Source organism: Oryzias melastigma, linkage group LG17 (genome assembly GCF_002922805.2).
Source record: "Oryzias melastigma strain HK-1 linkage group LG17, ASM292280v2, whole genome shotgun sequence".
Lineage (NCBI taxonomy): Eukaryota > Metazoa > Chordata > Actinopteri > Beloniformes > Adrianichthyidae > Oryzias > Oryzias melastigma.
In genome coordinates, this window is record NC_050528.1 from 22,221,146 (window position 1) to 22,241,144 (window position 19,999).

The window sequence follows — 19,999 nt, forward strand, 5'->3', positions numbered from 1 at the left end:
TCTTATGTCCATCTAATACTCCAGTGCTACTTATACGTATATGTTTTTTAATTTTAGTTTTTCTTATGTGGTTTTGTTTGGTCCTACAACTTATACTTCATTCAGGCTTATACTCTATGATGACTTATATATGTTTTTTTCTTCTTTAGTAAGCATTTTTGTGTCCCCCGCTACTCATACTTCATGAAAAAAAATGTTTTTTTTGTTTTTGTTTTTTTTTTGGTGTTTTTTTTACACCAAGTTCATCATCTTACCAGACAGAGTCACTATTGAGGTAGTCGATCGGCTCCATATTTTCATCAAAATACACGTCTGTAGTGAGAGACACATCCGTGTCGTGTGCAGACTGGAAGTTGGTCACACTGCGGCAGGGTATGCCCAGACATCGGAGGACTGAAAGCAGAAATTATAAATGAGACTTACATTATATTTACCAGTGTGGTTTTTCTGCATTTTGTCAGTTATGTTTATCATAATTATTTTCCCGCCTGAAGGAAAAGAACACATGCGGCTCCGTCTGTGATAAAAGTAGCGAGTATGGAAGGAATGTCCCTGCGTGATATTTTCGGGTGGGTCTGATGTTTGGCCTGCTCCTAAGAGTTATGTTAAGTCAGCTGCATATCATGCGAGGGTCCCAGCATACAAAGGATAATGTGTTCTCCAACAGAGGCAGAAAAGGGAGTACAAAAAATATTTGAATATTTTTTTTCTTTACAAAACGTGTCATATATTTATTATATTACAATCTAAAATATAATATTTATAAAGGTAAATTTATTATTTTGATTTAAAACAAATCATATCATAATACTGTGAAATATATTTTGTTAAATTAATTTAAAATATGTATTAATTTATTTTAAATATGCCATATATCGTTATACTATTATTATATCTAAAATACATTACACTATTTAAAAATATTGAAACTTTTTTGTGATTTACAGATATATTATAATAATATTGTTATCTAAAATATATTATTGCATTTTTTTCTGAAATATATTATATTACTATATAGTTGTCTTAATTATATGTATATAAATAATACAATATAATTTTATTTTACTTTAATTTACATGATATATTTTTTAATAAAAGTATGTTATAATAGCATTTAAATATTTTAAATAATATTATCTAAAATATATTACATTATTATTTAAAAATGCTTACAGTTGTGGTATGATAAAAAAAGAACATGTATAACTTAAATGTGTGACATTCAACTGATGTCTGAAAATACCCGTCTGGTTCTCACACATACCGCGTTCCAACTTCTCACCTGTTGTAGTGACCCCAGAGAAGACCCAGCACTGTCCATATTTCACAGGCTCCCCATATGTGGAATGGTATTTCCTCAGGATCTCCACACTGCTGCTCCACGCCGCGGGAGAGACGCCGTCAGAGTAATTCCCTGACCAGTTCCCCACCAGAACGCCAAGGTCATCCTGTACGTTTATCTGAAATGGACCACAGTCCAATTGAGACACCACTTCCACACGTTCTGGTTTTTTTTTTTTTCTTTCTTTTTTTAAAATCTGAGGTTTCTATGTGCTCACCATAGCAGATAAGACTCTGACCACGTTGACGGGATCTCCTCTACCTGAAGGGGGCATGTCACTCTTTTCCAGGATGAAGAGGCATGCTTCCAGAATGCCTTCATGAAACTAAAAAAAAAAATAAAAAAGAGAATATGGTCTAGTTCAGAAAAACTCAGTTTTCACATTCTCACAACAATTCTTCACAACAATCTAATATTACCAGTGAAACAAAAATGATGAGCAATTTGGGAGTTATCCAGCTGTTTTGAGCCAGAGTCCATCAAAAAGAGGTCGTACATGGATCTACAGTGTATCCCATCAGTTTCCATACACAAGAGACATAATACATTCTTTACATATATGGTTCTAACATGTATCACTTTATATTTCAGATACCCCAGAGAATGCATATGAATAAAGAACATGAAGAGCATAATATATAAATATTATATTATGTTAAGAAACGTTTTCTATTTATGGAGAATTATCTGAATAAAGAAATAATCAGAAGTATAAATTTAAGCCTAACTTTCTCTCTATATATGTCTTCAATCTTGAAAAAAATATTTTTTGCTATCAAAATTGGTATTTATTTTCTATATGAACCTTACAATTATCTTTTTTTTTACATTGTTTTAAAAAACACACACACACACATATATATAAAATTTTAGATATGCTATATATATTAGAAGAAATATAAACAATCCTGAAACAAAAACTGTTAAACAACATACAGTTTTGAGCCAGATTCCCTGTTTTTAAAGTTTTTTAAAAGGTTTTTACAATCTGTTTGGTTGAGCAGGCAGTTAATGGGTTAAATTAGACATAAACATTACTTTGTTTTTAGGGAATCTTTTACTGCTTGCTTCCAGCTAAAGAAAATTATGACATGAGGAAAAAAAATAATTGCAACACCCTGTCTGTACCTGTCCAAAGTTCCACGTGCGAGCGCCGATTTGTTTCTCCGTGCCATAGTAAATTCTCCCGATGTCATTCAGCACATACTCCTTCCTCTGCTCCTCATCGTCCAGGAACACAGTGTCCTCTGAAAATGCATAAAACATACATGTTTTTCTTTACTTCTGAAGTATACATTTAGCTTGAGAAATATTTTATGCTGGTTTTCTGACTTTTTGTCAGAAAAAAGCTCCCATGACCAAATCACAAAAGAATGTTTGTTTTTTTTACACTTTCAATGTGAAAAGTCCCCAAGGTCAGGAAATAGTTAAGAAACACAATGAATCCACACACTGAGGGGCCCTCCGTCCTTTCTGGGAAACACTGTTTTTGAGTGAAATCTGCACACAGACTTGGGTGTGGACCTCACACGAGCTACGTTTCTTTTTCCATCCCTTTAATCTGACGCTATCACCAGATTATCTGTGGGGTGGCGACGAAAAAAAAAAAAAGCAAGAAGAAAAACTGAGTTTTTTCCAAGCAGTAAAGGCAGAGAGAAGTAAAAGTTAAGGGAAAAAGTTTCAAAAGTCATCGGGGGGCAACTGGAGGAAAGAGGGGAAGTTGTGTTTCGGGAGGGTAATGGGATGGAGGCAGGAGGAGGGGAGTAAAAGAAAACATGGTGTCTTGAGACTCAAACGAGCAGAGAAGGAGTGGAAGATGAAACCAACATCTGTTAGGTATGACAATACAGAAAATCTGTGGAATGTAGTAAAAAAAAAAAAAGAAGTACACAGGAGGATATGAGGGAGGAGGCCTGAAAACAGGCCGATGGGGTGATGCATTAGGGGTCAGGTCAAAAGGTGGAGCAAAGCAGGCTGGGAGAAGCAAAAAAAAAAAGGGAGGAAACACACAAGAAGGCGATAAAAGCGAAGGAGAGGACAGGTTTTCACCATCTGGAAGGATTACTCTGAACTTGCCCTGTGGCGTTTTATACAGTAATTGTGGGATTTTGACTTTTATGAGCATAAGGGAGAGATTGGGTTTGGGGAAGAAGAGATTGAAGAAGGGGAAAAAGCGATTGGGCACACTGCCCAAAGCAGCAGAGCTATAATAAAAGACAGACAGTATTTTCTTTATCAAACGCAGGTCAGCCTTAGGCTGCAAATATTCTTCTTTCCATCAAATATCCTTTACGAATAATTTGCAAGAAACAATAATCCTGATTATCTCATGCTTTCTGAATAAAATATGAGCATTACAAATCATGCATGATGAAACTCATTAGAATGCAATGGCATTGTGTCATGATGCAATGAAAACAGTTGTTTAAATGCTGAAATTGTTTTTTTTTTCCTATACATGATCGCATACGAAGGATTTCTGCAGCGCTTCAGGCTGCTGCTTTAAAAAACACACAATTCAGTTGTGGAAATGACTGCAGGAGCTCAGGAATGCTTTTGTGATCCACAGCCAGTAAATACAACCGTTCATTGCAGCTTCTGCAGGGACTTACAAAGAAACCCTGCATGCATTTTGTTTAAATATCTTCATTTTTAAGGCTTCTGCAATCAGACCGCTGTGTCTTTATTGGAATCGGATATGCATTCTGTCATTTTTGTCATATCGCTGCCTAGAAATGTGCATCCAAAACAAGCTGGAGCTCATTTAAGATTAACAGATGCGAGGAGGAAAAACGCATATTCGTCATCCTTTGAGCTGAAGAGCCGAGAGACCATCTGGCTGGCGTTCAGCACACCGACAAAATAGACAAAATAGCTCCGGTGACGCTTGATTTTGGAGTACATGAGATGATTATAAACCACATCTATGAAGGCATCATTAAAACTGAATGATATTTAGGGGTTCTGAGAGAAAAATGATATGGCTAATGTTTTTTTAGGGAATTTTAAAGCTACAGTACATTTTGAATTAGAAGAGTGAGGCTCTAAAGTGAGACTTTAAGTGCTAAAATGGTCTCACTTCTGTTAGGACCTCTGATCTGCGAAAAACGTTTGGTCCTCTGAGATACAAAAAAACTAAGTGGGTGAAATCTACAAAAATATTGAGAATTTTGTCTTTAAAACTACAGGAATTTACCCATTTTGTCATAAACTGTAATTCAGAAAAATACATCTTTTTCCCATACTGACTCACTACTTCAAGTCCTCTTAACATGGAAGTAGCCAAAATGTATGTGTTCAGAATTTTAACATAGATCAGTTCGAACGATGGCCAAAATCTGGATTCCAAAAACTTCCTGATTATTAAAAGTTATCATATATTTTTTTAACTTCTGTCCTAATTTTCTTGTTTTTTTACCCTTTGTTTGAATTATTATAATATCACACAAATTAAAAAAAAATAAAATTTTGAATAAATGTAAATTTTTATAAATTTTTTGTCTAAATCCAATTAAAAGTAAAGCAGCAAGTGGCATCAAACTTGTCCCCACCCCCGCTACCCTCTCCTGAACTTCCCTCATTGGGGGAGGGGCTGCTACAAGCCCCTCCCTCTCCCCCTCTGCACAGGACAAATTCATGAAAAAAAATATTTTTTTCCAAAATGATAGCTTTACTGTTGGGTTTATCTCCATAGCAACCATTTTATTTTTTGGTCGCCTGGTGTTGACAAACAGTTCAACATCTTTTTTAAAAGAATTGGCAAAAGTACATTTTTAGATTTCCTTGGCAACTGAGGTTTTTTGTTGACCACGCCCACATTCTTAATATTTTCATATTGTATGCCATATGGTTTTGATCATCTTGAACCAGAAATTCATGTTTAGAGAAAATCGCGTGAACATTATTTTTCCCAATATTGTGTGAAAATTGCCAAATTTTACAATTTGTTACACAATGGCTGTCAAGCTGTAGGTCCTGTGGCAATCCCATAATAACTTCAAAACTTCCTTTGAAGATCCCAACATGTGTATTTTTTTTTTTTTTTTTGGTGGAATTTGAACTTTTCTTTTTTGGTCTCATTCATTTTTTTAATTTACATTTTTAGTCACTGTCATCTTTTTTGGGGGGTGGAGTTCATTAGGTCAAAAATAATTTTCATCGGCCACTAGGTGTGTCAAAATTCTGTTGAGTTTTTTAGGTATGTTACAGGGGTCAAATTTTTGCTCAAAGCTACAGTAAGGAAAGGAGAATTGTGAAAAACAATGTGTTCCTTGGATTGCTCCGGCCCATAAAAGTATAAGAACATCCACAATTATCTTACTTTTCTTTCGAGTCTGTTTCTAAATGTTTGTGGGATTATACACAAATATTTTAACCAGATTACTGTTAGGAAGCCTATAAAACACAGTAATATACTGCTAGTTAACTTTCATGTACTCTAGGAAAGGATTTAGATTTTAAAATGTACAAGATTTATAGTCTTCTGTATAGCTGTGTTTTTTTATTTAAATTTGACCTTTTTTGTTGTTTTTACAGATACATTTTTACAGTCAAAACCAAAAGAGATTTCTTCCAAACTAAAAGGTGAACTAATTGCCACAAAAACAATTTACTTCTTTATATGACAGAAATATGACACCAAATAAAGGAGTCACTGTGTGTTCTTTTCAGTCTGAGGTCCATGCATTAATCAAATAAGGCAAACTACATTTGCCATGTTGGACACAAGAGAAAATGTCTGTTTGAATGGAACTGTATAGTTCACGGCTGATTCTATTAGGGACTTTCTATTAAGGACAGTTCCACAAAGTAAATTTGTTGCCTAAACCAGTGAGACAAGGTTTGTCTAATGGAGCTCATGTGCTCCCACAATGCCCACTTTTGACATTGGAAAGTTAAGAAGGCCTGACGGTTAGTTTCACACTTGATTACTTTTATTTACTCTGCTTATTTGAAATATTTATCTCATAAATACATTTAAGTTTAACCACAAACAACCAGTGTATAAATCATGTGGGGTATAATGATTCATGTTAACACTAATTCAAAACAAATCATAACTTGTTGTTGACGATCCGATTTATAGTCGATATTGGTTATTTTTTAACAATCTGATTCATGTCATAATTTGTGGTTAATGATGTGATTCATTGTTGATATTGTAATTTTAAACAATCAAATTCACTGACCTAAAAGGATCCAGGACATCTTTAGCCAAAAGTTCAACCAGTGTGACTCAGAGATATATACCTGGTGCTAAACACTGCAGGTGAAGTTTTCCAGATTCCTTGTATTTCTTTTAATATTATCAAGTATAAATTAAACCTTTGTACAAACAAACAAGTAAACAAGAATTAATGCCAAATCTATTTACGTTTTAGTCTCATGAAGTTTAACTCACTTTTGATTTTCCACATAAAGCTAATACTAACCATTTCAATATTATATCACTTTATAGTCATGTTTGCTGATCGCTGATTAGTTGTTTTCACCTCATCATAAAATAAACCTTCTATCTCAATCCAAACTGTATTTTTTAACACTGATATAGTCAACGTATTTTATTTTGAAATGATTTTAAGTGATATAAGTCAATTCAATTAATACCTTTCCTTTGACAGATTGATCTGGTTGAATCGTAGGTATATAAATGGATTCATTGATTTGGTTGACCAATCGTTACACCCCTAGTCATTCATGTAATAACTGTGTCAAAGCGCTCTTAAGAACCTTAAAGGTATAGATTTAGAGCAGCTTTTTAACATCTCTCCCCGGTTAACTCTGCCAGTATTATCGTAGAGAGTTGTTAATTTGCCTGTCTGCATGTGTTTCCCACATGTTTTGGTGTGTTCAAGTCTCGGGGCAACAGCCGATTAAAAATGGGGGCCATATGTTTCATAAATGAGACTGGTTGAGGTCTGTTTCATCTTAAAGGCGCACTGTTTTGATCTCGAATGTTGCTGAAAGCAGTGCTCCTTTTGGTCAGCCAAGTGTTGCAGAAGTCTTGAACCTGGGCCAATGGAGTTATATAACTCCCTCCCAAAAAAAAAAAAAAAAATCAAGCCAGTTGATAGACAGCAACACGCTCAGGGATTCAGCTGGCCTTTCTCACCCACATTTAATCAGGAATCCTTTTAGAGATCAAACAGAGAAGCCCTCATCTACTTTCGTAAACTATTTGCTGTCAAACTGATAAAAGGGGGTTTGCGACACCGCTGCTTAGAACATTACATCCCAGATGAGCCGCAACAGACAACATTCTTGCCAAACAAAATTAACATGTTCAAGACTCATTAAGTAACACTTTTTTTCATTTCTTATCACATGTTTTTTTTTTCAGTTTTTTCCCCACATTCCAAATCTTCTGGCCTGTTCCCACCCACCACCGACTTACCTTCACACCAAGGATTGAAGAGCATGATGATGTTCTTGTCCGTGTTGTGAGTGCTGGCCGTTTCACTTTTCCCAGAGCAAGTGGTGACGGTGAAGCCGTACAGGCCAACGACAGCGTTGGCCGGAGAATTGACGGAAAGCTTGATCTTGTTGTCGTTTTGCTCGGTAACTTTGGCCTCCCAGCGTTCATCCTCCAAGTGGTCCACCAAGGGGATGATGACGTGGGTTCCCTTAGACACCAAAGGCAGCGGCCCTGCACCAGACAGATCACACTTTTCATTCTTTAGCATCAAATTTTAAAACATTTATTCACTTACAGTGAAGGGCTTCTTTTTAGTCAATTCAAACTGATTCAAGTTAGGGGTTAATCTCAATTTTTGAACAACACAATCTAATTAGTAATTTATAACTGCTATCTACGGTGGCCCTGAAGTGCAAATAACATCATCCAATCATCAGACAAAAAACATTTTAAAGTTCACAATGACAGTTGAAAAAGCAAAACAAATATTAAAAAAGCTGAATTACATTTTAGAAAATAAAACTAAATTCCAGAACAAAAACGTAAAAAACATTTTGGAAAAAAGGAAAAGGTACTACAGGATATCACTGATTGGATGATGATATCCAAGTCAAATAACTTTCGTCTGAAATGATAGACGAATGTCTTCAACCAATCAGTGATGTTCCACAATAACTACCTTTCAAATTTACGTGAAACAGACAAAAACATTTTGAAAAGTAACATTTATTTCTAGGAATTCAAGTGAAATGTTAAAAAAACAAAACACAACAAGAAACACTTTGCACTTCAGGGCCACCGTAGTTATCTATTATATAAGGGATTATCATTGTTAGGGGCTGTTTTTGTGAAGTCTGATAATGCACAACTCAAAAGGCGTTATCATGCTTTCATATATATTTATGTAATATATATATATATATAGGAAATAATCATCAGTTCTTTAAACTTTCTATAATTTCGAGTTTAAATAGTTTTTCACAAAAAGTTGACAATTTGATTTGCGTTGTCATGGTAACAGCTACAGTGCCTGCACCGAATGTAGTGTATATGTGTAAAAATATGTGTATAAGTTAAACAAAGTGTCGTTTCAGAGGGAAATTTCACCTTTTCCTGCTTGTTTTTGTCCAGTCACAACAAAGAAACAAAGTCTACATTTTTCAATTCCTCCAGCATCACCTCCTCGTGTCTCATCTCCTCATTCTTATTTTCTTTTTCACTTCCGCAACATTCCACTCTTCAAAATGATCAAATTCATCAAACCTTACGTTTTTTTTTCTGCTGTTTTGGCGAACTGTGGAATGAGGTAATTATTTTGGTATTGAAGAGAAGTTTTTAGTCAATATTTTTTAGATTCCTCAGAAACGTTTCTTTGATTTGTTAAATTAAAGCACTCTGGACCTGATGGTTTTTTTTCTTTTCACAGCAGGTTTGATTAAAATGTATTATTCAGATGAATTAATAATTAATCAATTGTCAAAAAAGTCATTGCATGAAAGAACTAATCAAAATAAATATGCGTGCAATGAGATTGCTGCAACAAATTTGAACTTAAAAGCTTTGGAAACTATTTAATCCATACCATCAAAACTCTAAAACAATTTAGGAAAATTTACCCCAGACTTTTCAGATTTGATTGTTTTCCATTCTCTTTTGTTCTTAGCGGAACATTCTGAAGAAGTCGAATAAGATCCTATCAGTGCATAGAACTGTGGCTTACATAAGCAGTTCATCTCTACCAGCTGTGCTTTTCTCCAAATAAACAAAATTGAATCTCCAAAAGGGAAGCAATGCATAAACCCTTCGGGAAAACAAAGTAAATGTGCATGCATTGTCTTAACAGCTGGCCCAAAATTTTACCCCACTACGTGACCTAATATTTATTCTCTGAGCTGACAGGCCCATCGGTTCATTTAAAAAACAATGAAAGCTTTCCTGTGAGCTGCTCGCTATGCAGCAACCACCAATTTCTGAAGCAAGAATAGAGTTTTTTAAGAAGCATTGTTCTCCAGCTGACTGCAGTGAAGCCTCCCTGCCCTTCCTCTCTGCTCCTCAGGTGTTTATTTAAAGGGAGTCTGCTGAAAACTGTCAAAAAAGGGGAAGATTCTTTGGTCAGCTCTGCACAGCTAAAAACGTTTGCGGTAAAAAAAATTCTCATGCAAGTGCAACTGAGAGTGAAGGTATTTATCTCTGCACTGGCTGACTGCAAATCACTACTGTGTGGTGATGTAATGCCCTGCTTCTCCCAAGTGTGCAGTGTTGAGGCCAGAAAATGCCAGAGGTGGTGTCCAGTGTCCCGTGGTTTGGAATCTGCTCACTGAAGAGTGCTGGCTTGAATCCAGAGTGTGTTGTGCTGCTATAGCTGAAATGCAGCTCAGTTTAAATACACTATCAAGCAGTTTGGCTGCATGTCTCCACTCCATTTTATTTACTTTTTGTTCACACATGAATCTAATATTGGTTTAGAGGCACTCCATCATTTTTACAAATGGTAAACAGTAGCACTGTCTCCTTGAAGGCAGGAATCTGTGGCTGTGCAGCGTTCTCAGATCCAACTGCTGCTAAACTGCCACCACTGACTCCTTTACGTGCAACAGGCATCATACCTCGCATGCCTCCACTTTCACCCCGGTGTATTGTACAGTTTATTTTTACAGGCTCACATTCAGCAAGCAGTTTGAACTCATGATTAGCTTTGGCAAAAGTGTTTACAGATATCTGCTTCTGGCTAGTGTTAGCCGTTGCTGGTCCTGGGGTTTAAGCTAGCCTATCATTTTTTTTTATTGCTCACTTTTTACAAGAAATAGTTACTCACCAAACATTTTTCCTCAATTACTAATACATCTCTGCAATGTAGTATTAATTTTGGCATTTATGTTATCTGCTTCTAGTTAGCTTTAACTGCTGCTAGTCCTTAAGCTAGCCTTTAGTTATTTTATTGCTTGCTTTTAACAAGAAATAGGTACTCACAAAATATTTTTCTTCAATTACTAACAACTACATCTCTGTGACATTGTATTAAATTTAGCATTTGTATTATGTGCCCATGGCTAGCTTTAGCCGTTGCTGGTTTAAGCTAGCCTTATACCACGGTCCGGGTGAATACTTGTTTCTGATTGGCTGCTGGGTGTGGATTAAAAAATTAAAATCTACAGAGATAATGTCCAAACTTAAAAAAAAGTTACTGACACATAGCCAAAATATTCCATATCACTTCGCAGGTTTCTTTAAAACAAACTTTTGCTTCACCAGCTGGAGAAAAACAAGCGGTGAAAGTTGAACTTTCTCTCTGAACTGATGGTTTATTGAACCTATCATTGTGATCAGCATTTATATTGCTTTCCTTTACCGCTGCAGTCAAGGTCGGTGCCGGGTAATTGACTCGTCATGTTACCGTGACAACCCGCAGCATCACATATCAAACAGTCCACTTCTTGTGAAAAAGTGAACTAAACCAAAAAATAAAAGAAGTAAAGTACTAAAAATGATTGAATATTTTTTCTTTAGTAACTGGCAATTAAGCGGAATAATGGCCTTGGAAATGTGAATTTTCCGAAATTAACAGATGTCGGACAGTTTAGGTTTCCATTGTGTGCATTAATTTCTGATAATGCACACTTCGTCGGGTATTATCACTTGCAAAGCTTGTTGCTTGCTTTTAGCAAGAAATAGTGACTCAGAAAACATTTTTCCTCAATTACTAATACATATTTCCAACATAGTAAATATATTTATACTCAATTACTAACCTCCGTGACGTAATATCAATTTTAGCATTTACATTATCTGCTTCTGCCTAGCTTTACCTATTGCTGGTGCTTTGGTTTAAGCTAGCCCCTAGTTATTTATTGTTTGGTTTTAACATGTAAGAGCAGTCCTTTAACCTAAAAAATAACTTACCTTATCTGAGTCTACATAATTAAATTAAAACAACCAAACCATAAATAAGGAACTTGAACCCAAATCATCCTGCATATTAAATAGACAGTTCAACAGTTTTACCCACAGAGCTCCATTTTATCATTTATTGATACCTGTTTTTAGCTCCAGGCGTATCTTATCGGTGTCTGAGTTATACGGACGGTCAAGTTCCATCTCCATCTGGAAGGTCTGTCCTCTGCGGATGATCAACTCATCTCCGTGGAACAGGTCGGTGTGATGCTCCTGTCTGTTCTGACCGGTTCTGGAGCTGAGAAGATCCACTGAGCACACCTTCAGTTTAATTTCTGTCAAAAGATAGTTAGAAATCTATCTTAACAAAAGGAATATTATCGGTTATGTCACATTTGTTCTTATGAACATACAAAGAACATGAAGCACGTTCAAAATTTAGCCTTACCTTCCATTTCCTTTGCATCTCCATTCTCCGGTTTGGGTTTGGCGGGCTCGGGGTTGATGACCGGGGACGGGGTAGGGGTTGGGACTTTCATCTCTATCTTGTCTGTAACATCATAGGAAGAGCTGCTCTGGCGCTTGCAGCAGCACGGGCACATCTTTTTGAACCAGCGTCGGCAGCCACTTTCTTCCTGCTTCTTTTCCGCCTTCTGAATGGTGACCTCCACCCGGGTGGGTGGGGCAGCACCTGGAAAACGTCCAATCTCAGAAGCACCTCTGACTGTTAACCGCTCGCCTGGCATCCTAAAAAAGAAAAAAAATACTTTTAGGGAGAAATTTTAGGTGAATTTGAAACATCTTCAGTCTAAAATTCAATGTGTATTTTCTATAGAGAAAAACGTGTGTGTGATTTTGCCTTTTGTTAACCCCCTTAATGCCTATTGATCCAAATATGCATCGAACCACTTCAGCTCCAAAATACTATAATTAAGCATCTACTTTAAAGCAAAAACACGAAAAAAAAATGTTCATGGCCGGAAAAAATTCAAGAGTCAAGAGGTTAAATATTATCACAAAAAACTGTATTTGAACTCACAAAAAAATGTTGTTTGCTGTTTGAGATCCCAAAGAAAAGTAGTGTTTGATGGATAATAATAATAACAACAAAGCAGTTTTGACCAAGAATAGTAGAAATAAATATGTATTTCAGGAATAAATTGTCCTTTACTTTATCAACTCTGCAAAAACTATGAATTTATCTTATAAATTTATTGTTTCTAATCTGGCATCAGACCAGCCCAAACTCAGTCTGAAATCCTTCCTGCGTTATCTACCATAACTCCCACAAACAGCTGGATTTCATCTCCTGCTCCCAATCCTTTGAGTGCAGAGTAGGTGGACAGTATTTTGCATCACATAAACATTCATCACGGACCACCCTCAAACAATGTAGTTATGACCTCAAAGAGAAATGTGATAACGTGTGAACTCTGCAGCTGGCTAACCCTTCCTGTCCTTCCCTGATTTTTTTTTTTGTTTTTTTTTTTGCTCAGGGTCCGAATGAGAAAGAAAAAGCTAGCAGAGTGGAATTTTCTCATCTCCGTCTGCATCTTCTCTCACTGTCAGCGTAAACCGTTTAACCTTAACACCAGGGCCTCAATCTAGCTGTTCTCGTAAAACACTAACAAGCTGTAAAGTGAATTGTTGCAAGAAATGTGTAAAGTCTTTCTGAGAGGATTATTCAAACCCCTTTAGCTCTCCTTGCTCAAAGTCCTAAAAGCGTTTAAATTTCCAGTCTGATCTTTTAATTATGATGTTGCCATTTTTAGCCAAAATGTAAAAATCATTTTCTAGAACATGGTTTCATTTCATAGTTCTTTAAAAAAAAAAACGTTTCTAGTTGTGTTGACGTAGAATAAGCCTGCCCCTCCTTCCCAACATCCATCTGTTTGCACTATCCCACTAGCTTACAGCCCCTTGCAACCCCAATGTAATGCTACGTGCAAATCGGACATGTGTGGTTATCCTTATTCAGAACAATTTTTCTTTAAATATGTCTTCCATTATGATAAAAATGCCTAAAGAACATGTTAAAAACACAATTTTCATCAACGTAGGTCTTTAAATGTGAAAACCTGTAACAGACTGCATGAGAACGGGTCTGAAACCTTAAGCTATCCATCATTCTCACAGTTGTTTCTGGCAAGATCCAAACAACTGTTGCTCTTTCCATGCCAACACATGCGGGTCAGTATCTGCAAAGGGCGTTTACTCAGGCATTCTGCACATCATCACACTCCTTGTGTGTTTACAGTGCTGGTTAAGCTGTAAAAACTAGTTTCCGCTTGTCAAGAAAAGAGCGCTCTAAAGCCGTGGAAACGTAACCATGTTTGCTAAGAATGATTGTGTCTATTTGTGTGATCAAGAAGTTTTAAGAAAAATTGTCGTGAACAGAGAAAGGAAAAGTTCGACTAGTGTTCTGTAACCTTCAACACTTAAAGAGTCATTAAGATCGATTTTTTACAGACAGCAACCCATCAGGAGCCACAAAGTCTTCCCTCACCTTTTAGCAAAATAAGAGTTGTGTTTATGCTGATGTTACTGTTACTGGTCTAATAAATATAAATTATAATTTTTTGTTTTTGGCATAAATAAAATATATTCAGAAAGAGATTTGTATTAAAAACAGAAATACTTTACAACTAATGACATAGGTTCACATGACTTCCTTTCAAAATAAGAGACAACTTGTCCCACATGATCATCTCAAATCAGCAAATGTAGTTGTAGGTAGTGTGTTGTCAGCAGTGATTTAACCCTGGATAATCCAGGAAAAAAATTTCCTCTTGGCTCCTAAATTTTTTTTTCCTTTTTTTTCTCCATTTTGGGTAACAGCATGTAACAACAGCCAAAAAAAAAAAAAAGAACATTGAAATAAATAAATAAATAAACTAAAAACATGTAGAAAATTAAAAATAAATCAATAATTAAAGTGTAAAAAATAAAAATGAAAGGTATTTAAATAAGTAATATGTCAAATTAAATTACAAATAAATGCATAAATAAGAGTGGTCAAATTTGACCCCATGGGTTCTCCAGGGCCAAGGAGCAAAAAAATAAATCTGTTCACAATTTTAATGTTGATCAATAACAGACAGTTCACCTTGCAACCTGGCGCATGGTAACCCTTATATTGTTTTTGGGTCCACATTGACAGAACTTTCAAGAGAAAATGGGTCAGTTTTGACTCAAACACAACAAGAGTTAAGTATGAATCCTGGTTGTTCTTTCTGACCTCAAATTGACTTAAAATCTGTCAGTGTTTAATGTTGGTAAACTTAGAGGCTTGATGGATTGTTGGAGCATTATGGGTAATGTAGTCAGGAGGAGACTGAGCTCCAACTGTTTGCGAATCAGTTGAATAAAGCTTAACTTTTATTTTACTTGTGTAGTAAAATAAAAAAAAACATTTAGTGATTGTTAAACCAAAGAAGACGTCAGAGAGCCTCATGTGGCTCTGGAGTTGCAGGTTGCAGACCCCTGGCTTAGGCCAGATTCACTTTATCTGACTACAAAGTCTCACTTTGTAATATTTTTGAAGAGTTTATGTTTTGTGCATTGGCTTTAATGGACTAACAAATGAGCCTAAAACTGATCTGAACTTGGAAATGTTTCATGTTCTAGTCTTCAAACACATAGTTCTTGGCATAGACTTCACTTTAAATAGCAGCAAATGCAAAGCCACTGCTTCTAAATCAATATTGAGGGCTGAGTATTTGCATTTAGCGATACACAAGTTATGTGACAGAGGTCAAAGGGCAGAAAGCAGCTGTCAGGGTTGTAGGGATCTGAGTCTCAAAAGCCATTTGAGAAGAATGCACAAGTGTGTGTGACCAAAGTGTAACACTTGTGATTTTTCAACGTTGGGATTTCCTGAGTCCTTCTGTGGGTGACACAACGCCCTCCTTCCCCCTTTTTGTCATTCTCAGTTCTTCCTGATATTTGGCAGCGAGACTCATCGTGACCATAGTGACAGATAAGTCATTGAATGGATTTTGCAACATCACCTCCACCCAAAACCTTTTAGGCGGTGCCACTTCAAAGTTTATTTAAGGAGGAAACAGAAAATTGACGGACAAAAAAAACCCTGAAATCATAATAAACACTGAAATGTGGTACAACTCATGACTTTTCTGCCAAATTTCTGCACTTTCCTTATTTAAATCTGCTTTTTTATCTGAATATTCTACATTTACGAGTTCAAACGCTTATTGAAAGTTTAAAGAGGAATTCTTTTGCGATTTTTTTCTGTCCTCCTCTCCTTATCTACTGTTCTCCCTTTTTCCTCCCCTTTTGCAGACGCTGCTGCTCTGCTCAGATATGACTTTTAAACTGTTAAGTGTGTTTTAATTGGAAACACATGGCCAAGCCAGCCTGTGTGGTGATTTTGGACTCAAATCCCATAAATCTTTACTTCAGTGTTGATCAGAACACACTAAGCTACAACTTTATGGCAGCAAATTAAAGTATGTGAAAGAAATAAACATTACATGAAGGTGCTTAGAATGAAACAAGGATAAGGAAGGAGAACAGAAGTTCCTGATAGTGGAAAAAAAAACTTTTAAAGGGAGTTGTGTGATTTTTTTTTGGATAAAACCGATTTTATAAAAGTTTGGTGTATAAAACGGGGCCATTTTTAGGCTAAAATGGTCTAAACAGGACAAAATTGACAATATCTAGAAATGTAACAGTTCTTCTCTGCATCACTTCAAGTTTACACTGATGTGAATCATCAAAACAACGGAAAAATACAACAGATTTGAGTTTTGTCTTACTTTTCTGCTTGGTTTCCTCTTCAAACTTGCGGTGGAACTTCTTGTTTTTTCCTTTTGACAAAGACACGGACTGAATAAAGTTTAGTTTGGCTCCGCTTTGGGATCTGAACGCTTGTGCGCCTGTCCAGGAATGCTCAGTACTTATGGCAGTCACACACCCCTCTGGCTGACTGCTCAGCCCACCACACCCCACCCCTTGCGGGGTTAAATTTCCCACTCCCACCAGGAGGTTGCGCGCTTTGGTGCGTAATAGCGCACGCATTTGTGCTCACACAGGAGGACATGCGCTCCCACAGATGAAGTTTATGAGCTTTCTTCAAATGTCCAGAGGGAACTGAAAGTTTAGTTTCAATTTTTATGGCTATCTATGTCACACAACCACAAAATGACACACAAAAACACACTTTTTTCCCACTTTGTTTGGATTGTGTTAACTTCCTTTCTCTGCATCCTCTGGTTAAGAACCAAAACCTCTGTCTGCAAACCCTCTCTAACCTCTGATCAACTCATGTCTCAATTCTGTAAACTGTCTCAGATCTCTGATAAAAGCCTGAGTGGGTGAAGACAACAAAAGCGTTGGAACTTTTGTTTAATCTGTGCCAACATGAATGATGCATTTACACCACTTTGTGGTTTGGCAGAGACTCATGGTGAAGTCATGGCTGCTTGATGTTGACAAAGAAGCTGGAATACTGATTAAACCACTCCTTCCTTTAACGTTTTGGTAAATTACAGGCTGACATACTAAGAGCTGGTGGGAAAAAAATGAGGAGATTATCAGGAAACAATAAAGCTCAAGAGAAGGAGGGAAAAAGACTTTATTTCTGTCAAAATAAAATCATGGTCTTGGAGGTAATTTTTCAATGTTTTTTAAGTACTGTAGTTGACAATCAGTGTGGAGGAAAATTGTGGGAGCTTGAAAGACACCCAGAGCATTTTTGTCTCTTATGAGTCTCATAAAACGTTTACTTTTTTCTCAGAATTTTACTAAATTATCCTCACATATTTGTTTATATTGTTCTTAACTGGTAGGCCATTAGTTTCCGATAATAGCAATAAAAATAAAAGCAATTTGAGTAACTATTTCTTTTTAAAAGCAAGCATTAAAATATTTATGGGCTAGCTTAAAAGCCCAATGAAAATTGTGTTTTCGGTGTATTTTTTTATGATGGAGAACATATATAAAGAAAAGCTTAAACCTCTGGAATAGCAATGGCTAAAGCTAGCCAGAAGCAAATAGTACGCCTACTAATACTAATATTAATACTAATACCCTGTCATAGAGATGTATCAGAAATGAGACAAAAACGTTTTTTGAGTAACTATTTCAAATAAAAAGCAAGCAACAAAATACTTATAGACTATGCTAGCTTAAACCACAGGACCAATAAAGGTTTAAGTTTGCCAGAAACAAATAAATGTCCTTTTGTAAAATTTGTATTAGTAATTATGAAAACTGGATTTTTGAGTAACTATTTCTTGTTAAAAACAAAGAATCAAATAAATACAGGCTAGCTTAAACCACACCACTAGCAACAATTAAAGCTAGAAGGAAGCAGGTAATACTAACACTAACACCGGTACTCTGTCGTAGAGATGTATCAGTGATCAAGAACAAATGTTTGTTGGGCTATTTCTTGTTAACTATTGGTTAGCTTAAACTAAAGGATTAGCAATAGCTAAAGCTAGCAAGAAGCACTAATCCTGATACTCGTACTCCGTTTTAGAGATGTATTAGAAATCAAGGAAATTATTTTTTTAACTGCTACTCTTTGTTAAAACCAAACCAACAAAGTAGGCTATCTTAAACTACAGGACCAACAATGGCTAAAGCTAGCCAGAACCAAACTGTACAAATGTGAATAAAAATACTAATACTTACTCCATAGTAAATGTGTAATAATAATAAAAGACAAAAAAATATGTTTTGAGCATTTTTTTTTAATAGGCAACAAATTAACTATACACTATCTTAAACTACAGGACAAGAAATGACTAAAGCTAGCCAGAAGCAGCTAATACTAACAACATGTTTTTTCTAATGTTGAACATATATTAAAGAACCTATGTAATGCTATTGTGAAGCCTTTCAAGAGTTATATTCATATATAAAATAATATTACCTATGGCACACTGAAGAACTTTTTTTTTTAAATATTAGTTATTTTTTGTGAAATCTTTCCCTACCCCTAAGTAAGACGACTCCATCTCTGAGGTTCTGCCTATCACTCCTTATGGGTGCCGATTCTCAATTTAGAGCTGGTCTCGGCCGTGTACATTTCCCCCATTAAAACAACAACGTCCGAACTTTTGCAAAGATGGATGTGCATTTTAAATGCAAGCATTTGGCCCGTCACCACTAACCCAGCGGAGAAACTGTGTGTGTGGTTTAGCCTGGAGGCGGTGGTGGCACTGCAGACTCTTCTTGGAAGGGGCTGTTCCCCACTGGTCTGCACCACAGTTTGAGGACCTGCTGGTTTTTGTGGATTGAGATGGGCTGGTCCCCAGAAATGCTTGAATGGAGCAAAACACCACTTTGGGGGGTGTTTTTCATGTGGACTTTACAATATAGCACACTTTAAAGCTCACTAAGTTGGTTTTCCATGACAAAGGCCTTTAAGAAAATTAAGCTTAAAATTGCATTTATAAGTATTTCTACAATCAAATCGTTGGGAATCACGGCAGACGACAAAAATGACTTTGAATAATCTTGTAAGTGTGATCCCTGCCTGGTCCATTGCAGACAACAAGATCCATGTAAGTCTTTGTTTTCCTCATCTGAGCAGGAATCTGGTTAAAAATTAGACAGCTGGAGCTCCAATATTGCTCACCACTTTTGTTGCACCAGTAATGATAGGTTGGAGGTTTGAGGGGCTGTAAACTAGTAAATTGGTGGATAATGGGAAGGGCTTACTTCATTAGTACTGCTACGACTTCTAATGAACTCTTGCTGCTCTGCAGAAACTATGTCCCAGAAAACAACATAGATTTTGACAAAATGTGGCATAATCATAATTCAAAGATCACTGGGAACGCTTTTACAACAGATCAAAAGATGATTGGAATGGGACTCAAGAGGTGAAGTTAAACCATTCCATTAAACCATTAATCCAGATGCATCTTGATAAAAGTGCAGATTATAAATCATCTTAATGTGACTTTAATTCTGCTCCTTAAAAGTGGGGAAATAAGCAAATAAGACGAATAGTTTTACATTTATAAGGATAAATTTAATGTTTTTAAAGGCTTATCATGAGCCTCCATAATGAGTTCTTCTGTAATTTCCCTAAAGTCTGACCCTCTTAGAGCTGATGTACACCTTCATCTGGTGTGATTAGAAAGCTTATTTTGTCTGAAATTTGTCCTGGATTTTTTTTTTTTTCTCAAAGGCACCCAGTACTGTTTATGCCGTTACAGCCGGTATGATGAATGGACAACATGCGCGGCCTCAGCAGAGCAGTGGGTGTGAGAGGAAACATGAAGGTGACTTATGTTCTGTGAAAACTTGATTATAACAGATGGGACCAGGTCCCCACTCTGGCATTTTACAGCAAAAAAAAAAAAAAAAAA

General features: G+C 36.2%; 1 protein-coding gene and 1 long non-coding RNA gene across 3 annotated transcripts in view; one reads left to right on the forward strand and one right to left on the reverse strand.

Moving 5' to 3' along the window:
* Positions 1-16,634, reverse strand: part of tgm1l1 (transglutaminase 1 like 1) — a 25,064-nt gene extending 8,430 nt beyond the window's left edge. Inside the window, exons 1-8 of the mRNA XM_024273390.2 lie at positions 16,430-16,634; positions 12,100-12,398; positions 11,795-11,986; positions 7,740-7,991; positions 2,474-2,592; positions 1,563-1,670; positions 1,286-1,463; positions 255-393 (exon numbers count right to left, since the gene is read on the reverse strand). Of these exons, the coding sequence (XP_024129158.1) occupies positions 255-393; positions 1,286-1,463; positions 1,563-1,670; positions 2,474-2,592; positions 7,740-7,991; positions 11,795-11,986; positions 12,100-12,397 (1,286 nt within the window). The 5' untranslated portion in view covers position 12,398; positions 16,430-16,634. The remainder of the gene's footprint in view (positions 1-254; positions 394-1,285; positions 1,464-1,562; positions 1,671-2,473; positions 2,593-7,739; positions 7,992-11,794; positions 11,987-12,099; positions 12,399-16,429) is intronic.
* The window catches only part of LOC118599904, a 24,981-nt gene that overhangs the window by 3,799 nt on the left and 1,183 nt on the right, over positions 1-19,999 (forward strand). Inside the window, exon 2 of one of the 2 annotated variants that reach the window (XR_004949447.1) lies at positions 19,819-19,912. This is a non-coding gene — a long non-coding RNA (uncharacterized LOC118599904). Of the gene's footprint in view, positions 1-19,497; positions 19,913-19,999 lie in introns of those variants that run through there. The other variant, XR_004949446.1, reaches the window with a different exon arrangement.